General features: G+C 44.7%; 1 protein-coding gene across 2 annotated transcripts in view; it reads right to left on the bottom strand.

Annotated features, from left to right (window-relative positions):
- The window catches only part of CRYZ (crystallin zeta), a 48,376-nt gene that overhangs the window by 32,934 nt on the left and 2,234 nt on the right, over positions 1–13,208 (bottom strand). For both annotated transcript variants that reach the window (XM_025417972.3, XM_025417971.3), the window contains exons 2-4: positions 8,369–8,485; positions 6,838–6,990; positions 2,970–3,133 (exon numbers count right to left, since the gene is read on the bottom strand). In XM_025417972.3, coding sequence (XP_025273757.1) covers positions 2,970–3,133; positions 6,838–6,990; positions 8,369–8,479 — 428 coding nt within the window. In that variant the 5' untranslated portion in view covers positions 8,480–8,485. The remainder of the gene's footprint in view (positions 1–2,969; positions 3,134–6,837; positions 6,991–8,368; positions 8,486–13,208) is intronic.

Below are 13,208 nucleotides of genomic sequence, written 5' to 3'. Positions count from 1 at the left end.
GGCCTGGCCTTCCGCGCTGCTGTGGCTGAAGCCACTGAGGGTTTTCTCTCCCACCCCAAGGCCAGCCCTAATCTAAAAGATTTCAATACTCCCTGGGAAGGAAACCTTGAGCCCAATTCCTGAACTCTCCACTGTAGCCCCTCTCTCCCAAGGCTGAACCTGGTAACCAGCCCCGACCACCCTACTTGAGAAGTATCGGACCCTAATACCTCCTGCTATGGCAGTGATCTCCCGTCCCGATCCTGTAAGCCTACATTCTCTCAAAATCTCTTCTTCAACCTCCCAGAGATTGCGGCCTCTGGATGACTCAGATTCTGCCCACGTGTTGCTCCTGGCTTTGTTGCATCACTAGCCAGGGGGACCCTGCGTAGGTGGCCCCAACTCCTCTCTCTTCCTCTCTTGTGTTCTCATTTCCTTCTAGTCCATTCTGCTGCTAATTCTCCAGCCCTGGATTAATGTTAAAAACTAACTTCCTTGATAATCTATCCAAATGGCTAAAAACTATAAAAAAGAAAAAAAACTAAAACTAAAAACTATAAAAAAGGAAAAAAAAAATCAAGTCACCATGCATCTTGGTGCCACTTCAGTTCTGATTCTCAGAAGATCACTTGGCCTCCTATTTAATTATGAAAAGTGAGGCGATCCCACGAGTTCCTCAGCAGTCCACCTCCCTACCCACAAACCCTTCCACGACTATACCACCTTTACCTCTCCTAGGGTTAGCAGACGAGCTGGCCCTTTGATACCAGAGGCCAATCTCTCCACACATGTCCTAAGTCCTTTCCATCCAGCCACCTGACACTCCACCATCTCTCCCAAACCTTCCATCGCTTCCTCTCTGCTGGATCTTTTCTCAGCCATAAACATGTTCAACTCCCGTCCAGCCTTCTGTCCCCACACTCTCAGGTACCCTTCTCCTCTCCCCTCCCTGACCACCTCCATTCCAGGGACCAAATTCTACCTCCTTGCTCAGCGGCTCAATCAAGCTTCTGTCCCACCACGCTACTGAAAGTGACCTGACTCAAGTCACCAATCACCTCTCAACGGCTAGGCCCGACTGTTTGTTTGTTTGTTTGTTTTTCCCAAACACACCACATTGCTGCATCTGACAGCTAGCTTCCTCTCTTGGTAGCAACACCAACTACCACCCCTAACACTACCCACACCGCCGGAGTACTGACTCCGCGCCGGACTCTGTACTAAGCTTCACAGGTATTACCTCCCTGAGTTCTCACCACACCCCTAGGAGGTAGGTGCTACTAGTATTCATGTTTTTCTAACCAGTAAACTGCAGCTGAGACAGGGAAGTAACTGGACCACAGTCGTACAGCTGGTAGAAGAGAGCAGGGTAAGCCGAGTCTTCCTGTCTTCAAAGACCATGAACTTAACAGGTGTTTAACAGACACCGTGACCTCTCGACTTCCTTGGCCTTGACATGTGGACTCTTAGCACTCTGTGCCCACCCTGACTATACCCCTACATGCTGATGTTCTCTAGCGTTCTATCCTCGCTCCACTGTCTTCACTCCCTGGAGACTTCCAGTCACTTCCATCTTGTCAACTCCCACCCACAGGCTGATAGCCCCGTGTTGACATCTTTAGCCTTCAGGCTTCAGATTCATTCACCCAACAGGTTGCTGGTCTTCTCTATCACGATGCCTATCTTGCTTTCCATGCCTAAACTGGACTAAGTTTCCCTGTGAAACTTCTTCCTTCTTCTCTTTGTCACAGTTAAACATAATCCAAACGAAAGAGCTAAAAGTATCCCTAAGTTCGTCTGCTCTCTCAGTCACCAAATAGACCTGATTTTACCCTCTAAGAGTTGTCTTTTCCCTTCCATCTTTTCTACCATGACCCTTGCTCTGGCCCCTGAGTATTTTGCCTAAAGGATACTCAAATAAGACCCTCCTATCTCTTTCTCCATTCCTGCCATCAAATCCATCCTTCACACAGCTGGTAGGTGATCTTAATGAAACACTCATATAACAGTATCACTCTTCTGAATAAAACATTTCACGACCCCTAATCCCTGAAGGAACAGTGCGCGAGCTCTATCATCTTGCTTTTTACAACCTGAAACCTACCTATTTCGTGTGACAGCTAACAGTTGTTCAAAGATTACTATACTCCAACCTAATTCTGTGCCACTCTTTGCCTTGAAATCTTCTATCCAACAAAACCAGATTGCTATAACTCTCCTTAAATATCATGATTTTTTTTCCCCTGACACCAGGATATTCCCATTGCCTAGAATTTCCTCTCCCCTCCAACGTATCCTTCCTTAAGATAACTCCCTGACTGAACTATAGATTCTCAGAGGGGCACCTGGCTGGCTCAGTTGGTGGAGCATGTGACTTTTGATTTTGGAGTTGTGAAGGAGCCCCATGTTGGGTGTAGAGATTACTTAAAAATAAAATGTTAAAAAAATACATATATATAGAGATGATAGATAGATAGATAGATAGATAGATAGATAGATACAGATATATGGATTCTCAGATCCCAGCCGTGGTAGCTGACCAGTGGGTCTAAGGTAGGGCCCTACACTGTATTTCTAAATTGCAGCAATTAGTTTCTAGGGCTGGGTAATAAGATTTCTGAACCATGACTTTAAAATAATCCAAGCCTTACATCTTGGCAGGAAGCCCTAACCCATCACCACTGTTACATCCCTTATGATCCCATAAACCCCTATGCGCATCCATACCACTGCACTTTCCACGTTATACATCAATATTATTACTCTTATGTCTCTCTTTTACTAGACCGTCAGCATCTTAAAGACAAAGACGGCGTTTTGCTCTTCTTTGTATCCCCAGTGATTAAAATAATTTCCCAAATTAGCACAGTTTCTACTCCATAAATGCTTAATGGTAACTAAATGGTAACCAAATATGAGAGATGGATACGTGGACGAGAGGTAGGAAGGCACGTAATACTGGCTGTGTACCCGACCGTGTGTGTCATTACCTGTGGAGCAGAGCTCGGTATGCAGTAAAATACGGGATGCCGATGGCAGCTCCTTGTTTCAAGTCCAGTTTCTCCGGCAGTATGTACACAGTGTGATCTGAAGCAAGGGCATACTCAGCATAGCCCCCAGAGATGGTGGCGGTAGTGAAAACTCTGTCACCTTTCTGGGGAAAGCAATAAATTAATAAATACACCAGGGATTAAAAAGGATGTCAAATGGGTATAATCCTTTTATAATGCAACTTTTATAACAACAAATAAGTATGTATTGTTTACTAGGTTGGAGGGTCTTATCGAAATAACTTCAGAATACTGAACATTTTTAAATGTTTTAGTAAGGGAAACCAAAAAGAAAACTTAAGGGAAATAGGGGGGAGAAAAAAGGAAAGAGAACCTCCAGAATGGTATAATGAGGAAACCATGGGGAGCTCACTGCACAAGACACTGTATCAGGTGTCTGACAAGTACTACCTAATTTGATCTTCTCCAGAGCCGATGAGATAAGTACTTTTCTTATCACCACTTTGGATTAATTCCACTATACACATGAGGAGATTGGGGGACAAAGAAGTTCAATAATTTGCTCAGATGAAGCAGTTAGTAAGCAGCAGTTAATACAATCATTTTTTTTCTCCGAAATACTAGGAAAAAGAAACAAGTAAGATGTAAGGTTTCCTCCAAACACCAAATACCTGTCCTAAGTCCTTTCCATAGGTGCTTCACCCCTGCATTTGTTCCCTCATTTTTTAAGCATACACCAAGAGCAGGAAACTATGCCCAGGTCCTGACAGCAAGATGAGCCAGGACAGGCCTCCTCCCTTGTTACGGTACAAGAAACACAGCAAACTCTCAGCAAACTCTGCTGGGCCCTTGCTATTGAAAAGGCAAGTGAAAGTGAAGGTGAGGTAAGGTGCTACACAAGCATTCACACCTGCCCAGTATGACCTGCACACTAGGGATGTCAGACCATCTACTACAAACACCTGCCCAAGCTCTTCAATAAATAAATAAATAAATAAATAAATAAATAAATAAATAAATAAAAAATAAACATTCCTTGGAATAAGCGAAACACTAAGGCAGTAACTCTCAGTCTACTTAAATTTGTCCTATAAAAAAAAGAAACAAAGAAAAAAGATTTAAAAGGCACCCAGCAGTCAAAGACAAGCATCACTGCTTACCAGTGCCACTTGCAAATGGTCAAATATGACCATGTTATGATTAGTCCTGTTTTTAGGGCTTAAAAAGATGTCGCACAGATTGTAATATAATTCAAACGTGTTCTAAGAATTCACTATGGAAAGCAGTACTTGGGAGTTCTGGGATAGATAATCAATAACAAAACATCTTCCGCCATCGAAAGAACCTTAAAGTCTAGGAAGAGAGAAAAGGATAGGAATAACTACAATGCAAGCAAACACGATGAACCCACAAAGGCAAGTGCCAAAAAGAGAAAGGAATTGTTTCTAAGTTGAAGGAATCAAAAATAGCTTCGTTGAGGTGCTAAAATTTAAGGAAGGTCTTGGAGAATCCAACAAGATTTTGAAAACTAGGACTGAGATGAGTTTTGATGAGTGAGGAACACTCAAAATAAGTAAAGGAACGGTGGCAGGAATAAATGCTGAGAAAGTGCTAGCATTTGTGCCCAATGAGTAAGTAGTCCAATGCATGGAAGGTAATCGTTACAGAGGTACAAAGAAAAGGAACCAAGGCCGGGGATCCCCTGGGTGGCTCAGCAGTTGAGCATCTGCCTTGGGCCCAGGGCATGATCCTGGAGACCCGGGATCAAGTCCCACATCAGGCTCCCTGCATGGAGCCTGCTTCTCCCTCTGCCTGTGTCTCTGCCTCTCTCTCTCTCTCTCTGTGTCTCTCATAAAGAAAATCTTAAAAAAAAAAAAAAAAAAAAGGAACCAAGGCCAGAGGGTAAAAGTCCCCGCACCTATGTTCATAAATTTCATTTTAATTCTGCCAAGCAGAAGAACCAATGTGAGCAAAGCCAGAGAAGAGGAAGCAAGCATGGGGCGCGTGGGAAAGGACAGCTTTACCAACATACCGACCGAAAAGCGAGGAGGAATGGAGCCAAGAATGGAAGGATGGCGGGAAGAGCAGGAACAGAAGCACTCGGCGACCCTGACATCTACGGGGAACTAAGGCAGGCATTAGACTGTAGGACCACCACGACATTTTAGAAAACACCCCTTGTGGACCCAGCATAGATTCGGGGAGGAAGGAGGGCAGGTGTTAAGGATCCACTACAGACCTCCAGGTAAGGACCTCACGGAGTAACCTGCCCTGGGCACGGACCGAGGAGAGGGAAACCCATTCTAGCTAGGGAAAGTTGCAGGTGGGGGGACTGAAGCCACAGGAGTCCCAGGGACAGTCGCACCAGGGAGGAGCAGAACTGATGTGACAAGAGATGAGCTCGGTTTTAGACGCACTGAGTAAGAGGGGACCGGGGTTGGATGGGTGGCTCCAGGGCTCTCCCAGGACTTTCGCTGATGATGCCAACGGTGCACAGCAGCACGGTCCAGGAGGGTGGCCGCAGAAACGGGCCTACTCGGCCTCTGAAGGGTCACTGGTGTGACTGGGGAACCGACTTTCTTTATTTTGCTTTAGGTTCACATGAATCTTAAATCGGCACGTGGTGAGCGGCTACCTTGCTGGATAGCATGGGTCCACGGCCTCGTAGAAAATTCGAGGTCAAAGGAGGGACGGAGAACTGGAGAACAGTGGGCAACACTAGAACCTGAGGAGCCTCCCAAGAAGAAGATGCTTGAGAAACAACACCCGGGAGGAAGTGGGGAAGAGGATGGGAGAAAATGATGTCATAGAAGCCGAAGGAAAAAAAAAATTAAGAAAAAGTAAGTGGCTGAAAGTGTCAAATGTCACCAAGAAGTCAAGAGAGATAATGACATAAAAGGGCCCATTAACTCCAGCAATAGAGGCCATTAGTGACATGAGCAAGCAGCGCTTCAGGGGGGCGCAGGGGGCAGAAGCCAGGCGCCTGCGAGCAGTGCGAAGCTGCAGGAATCGGCCTCCTGGGCAGAGGCCACGGTAATCTTCTCTGTCTCAGTCCAATTTTGGTAAATGTGCTGCCAAAGTTGAGCAGGTCAAGGAATTATGAGGAAAGATGCGAGAACATGAATATACTATCTATGTTTTAGATTTCTTTTGGCGTACAAAGAACAAAAGCCCCGATCAGAACACGTGCATGGACTCACGCCCCTCGATCTGAGTCCAGGCTCTAAAAATGTACAGTTGACCTTGCATTTTTTTCATCTTCTACTTATTATTCAAAAGAATCGGCCCTCCCTTTATCTTGTGAAACTAGATTAATTATAAAACTAGATAATTATAAACAAGGAATTTATAGAAGGAATGAAACATTATGTTGGCTTGTGTATTACTGAGGGTCAGGAAACAGTATAACTTCCTTATTTTATTTTCTTACATTTTTCTGCTACATCCAAAGGACCCCACTTGAATTTCCGTGAGGATGTGAAGATACAGAATTTACACAGCACTTGTCCCCAGCAATGCAAATAGGGAAGACCTCTAGATAAAAGGCAATCTCTTTTTTGAATAGAGGAGTCCCCCAAGTGGCAGAAATTGTGTAATGGGGCCTTCCATCTTTTTTAAGTTTTTATTTAAATTCCAGTTAGTTAACACGCAGTGCAGTATGGGTTCCAGGTGTACTATGCAGTGATTCGACACTTCTATACAACACCCGGTGTGCATCCCAACGCGGGCACTCCTTCATCTGTAAGGGGGCCTTTTGAAGACTTACATACAGACACGTTTTAAAGCTACGTTAAAATATTTTAAGGAAAATATTAAGGCAAAATAGAAACAACTCAAAACGGAATACCTTGAAAGTAGATACATTCTCTCCAATAGCTTCTATTATCCCAGCCACGTCTGAACCCGGCGTGTAGGGTAAGAGTGGTTTTCTTCTGTAAGTACCAGACCGAATATATGTTTCCACGGGGTTTACACCACATGCGTGGACTTTGATCAGAACCTGCAAGGCCAATGTGCTTTTAGTTCACACAGAACACTCAGGCGTTCATCCAGCGTTAGGCCAGGGCTGTACTGATGATGGGAACTGTAAACCCGGAGGGGAAACCCTCACCTTCAAGGGACTCACATCACAGTTTTGCAAACCAACACAGACATAAAAAAGGTAAGACACAAAGGCCTATGGGCTACATAAAACATATTTTGGGAAAACAGTAGTGGAAATACTTGAGAGGACGCGTGGCACAACCTCTCCGTGCTCATCAAACCCTCTTCCTCCCGGGTACGCAGGAAGAACAGAATTTCTTGGCGCCCGCAGTTATGAGCAGCCAAATGACTGAGTTTTGGGCAATGGGATGTGAACAAAAGTGATCAGAGCCACTCTCAGGGCTGTCCCATAAAGATGTCCTGGGCAATCCACCCTGTGCCTCCCTCCCTTTCATAGGAGTGACGTCAGAAGACAGGCATCGAAGGTGGCAGAGCCACATGATGGAGGAAGGCTGGGTTCAGAAATCACCCTGAGAAGTTACGGAATGAGACATACTTTGCTATTGCCGAACCCTTGAGATTTTGAGGTTACATCTACCATAGCTGCTAATTTTACCGTAATTAATACATAATGATTGCTTCTGTTGCAGGAGTAAGAGAAGGCCTTGCAAAGGGAGTGGTATTTGAGGTAGGCACTAAGAGTAGACGTTCTTTCAGAATGGGAGGAAAGGGTAGTTCAGGTAGAAGGAATAGCAGGTGCAAAGACAGAAGAAATAAAAGGGCCTCTTGGGGAAGCCAGATAATGCTGCTTGTTACAGCCCAGTCTACTGAGAAGCAGCAGTAAGAAATGAATCTCTCAAGCTAGGCTATGGCCAAATTGTAAAAACTCTCATAAGGTTCAAGGTTCGCTAAGGAAATGAGACTTGGGAGTCATGGAAGGCACAGTAATAAAAATACATAATCTTTAATGAGAAAGCATATTGTTAAAGTCACCGGGAATGATTAAACTCTTCATTTGAATTCTCTTAAATCATACGTGGAAGGGCATGTATGCAGAAGAGAACGATTTTCCTACTGTGCACAAAATAGAAATCATGAAAGTTTGTAATAGGATAACTTGTTCAAAACTACTTATGACCCCATGCAGAAAAATTCAATTACTGCACTGCACAGATGGTCCTCAACCTCGAAAATTTCCTTATAGCAAGATATTTTTTCCTTTTCATAGATCCACCTCACTGTTATAATTATGCTGTCTTTGTCAGAGCTTGCACGTATCATCAGGGTAAACTTTGTCCTAATTCAGTGTCTCTACGAATTACTGTGAGCCTGCTTCTTTTTTTGAACATTAACCTGATAATAATTATTGCCTGTTTTTATGTAATTATTTCCACCTGATGGTCTTTTGGAATTGGTACCGCAACATCCGACCGGAGTTTCAGCACTTCTGGTCCACCAAATTCAAAAACCCGAATCGCTCTCATCAACTTCCCTGCAGTCGCCATGGTGATCTAGACACCAAGAAAAAAAGAAAAAAAAAAAAAAAAAAGATTGTACTGTCATATGGTATCTAGCCTATATCACTCTGTTTTGTTGGTTTTTTTTTTTTTTTCCCCCTGGAGGGGGCAGATCAAAACAATTTTTCAAACAACAATTTAAATCATGAGCTTACACAGATCTCATTTCATGTTTAAGGACCTTTCATCTTACAAATCCTTCAGCTACAAAGCAAAATACTTCGTATTGCTTCCTGTAGGGATTCGGTGCCTTCCACAAGAGAATCAAACATGCAAACAAAAACATCTGGCTAGACATAGCATGATACGGTATCTTAGGCTCCTTTTTTGTGTAAGCTGGTGCTGCCACAGAGCTTAGAAATTTTAGGAGATAATGTTAAGTTTTATTAACATTAGATAAATAGACCTTCTGTTGGGTTATGAAATATTTCAAATATATAGAGAAATATAAATATAAATGAACACATTTACCTGCTTCCCTGCTTTAACAAATCTTAACATTTTGAAAACCTAGAATATTACAGACATAACTGAAGCCTTCTGTACCCATCGCCAGACCCACTTCTGGCCCACCCTTTTAAGAGGTGGTTTTTACCATGAACCCAGTGCTCAACATCCCCAGGCATGATGTCGTATCACTACTCCAGGTATACACACAGGACGTCAACAACATGCCCTATGGTGTTGCATGTTCTCAACTTCATTTAGATTGGATCGTACTGTTCTTAATTCTGCAACACGCTTTTTCCTCTCTACATTAAATTTTTGAGATTGATCAATGGTGAAACACTTAGCTTTATGACGTTCGTTCATTTTAACAAAGGAGGAAACCATTAAGGACTAATGCTTTGGACACAATGTAAGGACACTGCTTTGTATGTGACCTTTTATAAATTATAAGGGTCATTTACAGCTAACCTTTTTGCCCTACCACTGTTATTATTTTTTCTATCACTGTTACTATTGACCTGAACACTTAGAAAAGGTAAAGAACATTTGAATATAAAAATAGCCAATTACGGAAACCTACCATACCTACAGGGATATAATGAAAGGGTTTTGACTCTATCTCCACTATTTTGCATGTGTGTTATCACGATTTCTTGAAACTAGCCACATCAAATATTTAGTTAGGCTCTGTCACCACTCAGAACATCACTGTTAACTTCTGGAATAATAATAATTATTATTTTAAATATCTTATGTATTCATGAGAGACAGAGAGAGAGAGAGAGAGAGGGAGAGAGGCAGAGACACAGGCAGAGGGAGAAGCAGGCTCCATGCAGGGAGCCCTACGTGGGACTCGATCCCAGGGTCTCCAGGATCAGGTCCCTGGGCGGAAGGCAGGCGCTAAACCGCTGAGCCACCGAGGTGTCCCAACTTCTGGAATAATTATATTCATCAAGCATGAGTTGGTGAAAGATGAAAAAGAGTTGCAGAAACTAGGACTTGAAAGAATTCAGACTTTTACTATACGGAAGCTCAACACAGGCTGCTCAGAACAGAGCTCGTGCCAACTATCAATGTCAATCCATGTACACGGGGTAATCGAAAGCATTTTGACCGTGTCACTAGTGGAAAGTTCTTGACAGAAGGAATCGAGAGTTGTATCATTTTAAAACCCTTTAATTTTAAGAGCTGCCGTGTAGTACCTAGCCCAGAGGAGCCCGCAAACTGTCCATCGCTAGAAGGCCGTCAGGCAATGCTGTGTTCTGAACGGCAGACCTCAAACACAAGGGGGCCGAAACAGGTGGAGACCTAAACCTAAGGTCGCCTAGAGCGGCGGGGCGGTCCCTGAGGGGGACACCCGTGCAGCGCGAGGACCCGAGGACCCAAGGAAGCAGCTCGCTCCGTGCCTACCAGCAGTCTCGCCACCGGCTTTCCATCTGGGTCTTCACTCGCGCTGGGTATTTCTCAAGACAAGAAAGTGCAAATACAAAGACAAAGAAACCCAAAACAAAAACAAAAGCAAAAAGCCCACCACCAAGAACAACAAAACAAGGTTGCCCAGCTCAGAGTTTTCCACTCTGGAAATAAGAACATGGCTTTTTTTTTTTTTTTTTTTCCTTTTTGTCGTCAGCGAGCAGTTCTGGAGCAAGCACGGGTTTTGGAATCCGACAGCCTCAGCAGGAGTCCCAGCTCCACGAGTTACCAGGCCCACAGGGCCTCCCTGGGGGCGTGGGGGGGGGGCTCGCTGAGCTTCTTCACCTGAAAATGGCTCGCACCCCGCACCCCAAAATGTCCCAGCCCCTCTCCCAGCTCCTGTTCACTGTGCTCTCATTCTTGCACACAGCTACACAAGATCTGTAGCTCCTGTTCCACTTCCCAACTATTTATTTCTTCCTACTATTTCTTTCTTTCATTTCTTGCATCTACCTTTTTACCAACAGACATGATTATTATCCCCAAAGAACTGCAGCAGTAGTAAAAGCAAAACTACCGTGAAATAGGATGTGTCAAAATTATCTAACACATACATTTCCCGCCCCCCACCCCTACATTTTGACATCTGCTAAGCTTCGAGAAAAGAACAAAGGAAGGAGGAAATTCTTCCTTAATACTGGATTTAGAAACCCTGCTGCCTTGCCTAGCAGTACCATCCTGTCCTACTGAGCTTGTAAGGCACACCCTTGACAGCGCTGCCTCCTACTTTGCTCTGTCCATATTATTTCCCATTGAGCCTTTGCCACTATGATCGATCAGGCTCCAATCTGCACAAACTGCCTTTGAAAACCCCCTCCACTACCCACAGGATCATTACCTGCTTCGTAATACATAAGGTGCTATGTCAAAGGGAATAATAAAAAGATTAAAATAATACAACACACTAATTATCATCCTTAAACCCCTAATACCCGGTTTCTTCTAAAAAGCACGTTTTTGGATTTTTATTTTTTAAAGATTTTACTTATTTATTCATGAGACGCACACAGAGAGGCAGAGCCACAGGCAGAGGGAGAAGTAGGCTCCCTGCAGGGGGAGCCTGATGCAGGACTCGATCCCAGGACCCCCTGGATCACGCCCTGAGCCGAAGGCAGACGCTCAACCGCTGAGCCACCCAGGTGCCCTAAAAAGCACACTTTTATCTCCACTAGCATAATTATTTTCACGACAGGTAGAAAAGCAACCATTTAATTGTATGTAGAAATGGAAATAAAATCACCATCCATTTTATGGATGAGAAAACATTCCAAGAGGTTAAGAGAATCACCGGGTCGCCCAGAAGCAGAACTAGAACCTAAGCCCTCTATCTTAAACGCTGGTGGGAGATTTTTTTTCCCCCTTAGTGTACAATCCTTTTCCTGTCACCCTTTGAAATGTTGGCATAGAGGACCCTTCGCTTCTTAAAAATATACTTTCTAATGATGATAGTGAGGCAGGCTGTGCTAGAAATACGAAATTCAACTAACCTGCAGGTAGGATCCCCTATTTTATGATTAAGGTCATCTGCTCAGAGTGTGAGATTTTTCACATGCCTCTAAGCTAGGAGGATCCACTAGTGATACCCAGGACATGATTCTATTCGGAAAACTAATCATTTCCTGATCTGTAAAATGGGGCCAGTACTGCCTAGTATAGGATTCTTGTGAAGACGAACTGCAACAGCACAGGGGGGAGCTTCACAGCAAGCCCAGCAGGCAATAAGCTCCATTATTCAGACTAAACCATTTGCATGTCAGCAGGCCCCTCACCTTGCAACTAGGGTTTTTAAATAGATTTTTTCTATTTGTCAGACCTGAACTTTAGATTAGAGGACCTGGTTTTTAAGTTTTGGTTGTACTTTTGCCCTATAAAAAGTTGCCAAGCATACTTTGGAAATCTGGGAAACACAGGACTTACAATTCCTCCTTAAACTGTGATTGTTTCTATGTTCTGTTTCAATCTGTCCGGTTTAACTAAAAACTAAGGGGATGAGGAAAATGTCAGAAATTGTACTTTAGCACAGAATGAAAAAAATCAAGTCACAAAGCCAGAGCAGGGCACTTAGGAGAGAAGAATGTAAGTAAAATTAAATAAGAATTTCTGGCAAGACATGAAAAAATAAGAACTTGGAAAGAGAATCATCGTTACCAAATGTGCTGCCGTTGACCAAGAATGCCTCACTGTTAACCTTTTTTGTTGTTTTTATTAGCCTTAAGCCAGAAATGCAAAACAACAGCAAAAAACAAAACTTAAAAGTAGTCTAAGAAAAGTGTGTTCCCGGCTGTGCGCCCTGGTGAGGTCACTTGTCTGGGGTGGATCTCGGGGCCCACCCGAGAGGGGGTGGCGGGTGGCGAGGAAGGGCTGGGCCGGTGGTTCTAAAGCCCTCCCGGGTCCTGGATGGACGGGGGGGGGGGGGGGGGGGGGGGGGGGGGGGGGGGGGGGGGGGGGGAAGGGCTGGGCCTGCAGCGCCCCAGGAGCCCGGGAGGGCGGGGGGCGGGGCTGGGCGCTGAGCACGCTCGGGGCGCGGGGGCCGCAGTGGGGGCCGCAGAGGGACCCGCACAGTCCGAGGTCCCTGCTCACCGGGGCTCCGCGAACACCCAGTGAACACCCAGCGATGCCTTTACGCCCTGTTTTGTGACTTTTTTTTTTCCCTTTGAAAATTATTCGGGGCCGGGGAGGAGGGAGTCAAAGAAACTCTCCAAAAATAGGACCGCAGCTCGGAAGGCTGGGGAGCTCGGGAGCCCCGCGGTCGCGGTCGCTGGAGCCCTAGAGGGGAACCCGGGGGAGGGAGACG

Source organism: Canis lupus, chromosome 6, assembly GCF_003254725.2.
Source record: "Canis lupus dingo isolate Sandy chromosome 6, ASM325472v2, whole genome shotgun sequence".
NCBI lineage: Eukaryota > Metazoa > Chordata > Mammalia > Carnivora > Canidae > Canis > Canis lupus.
This window is presented reverse-complemented; position numbering and strand designations above follow the sequence as displayed.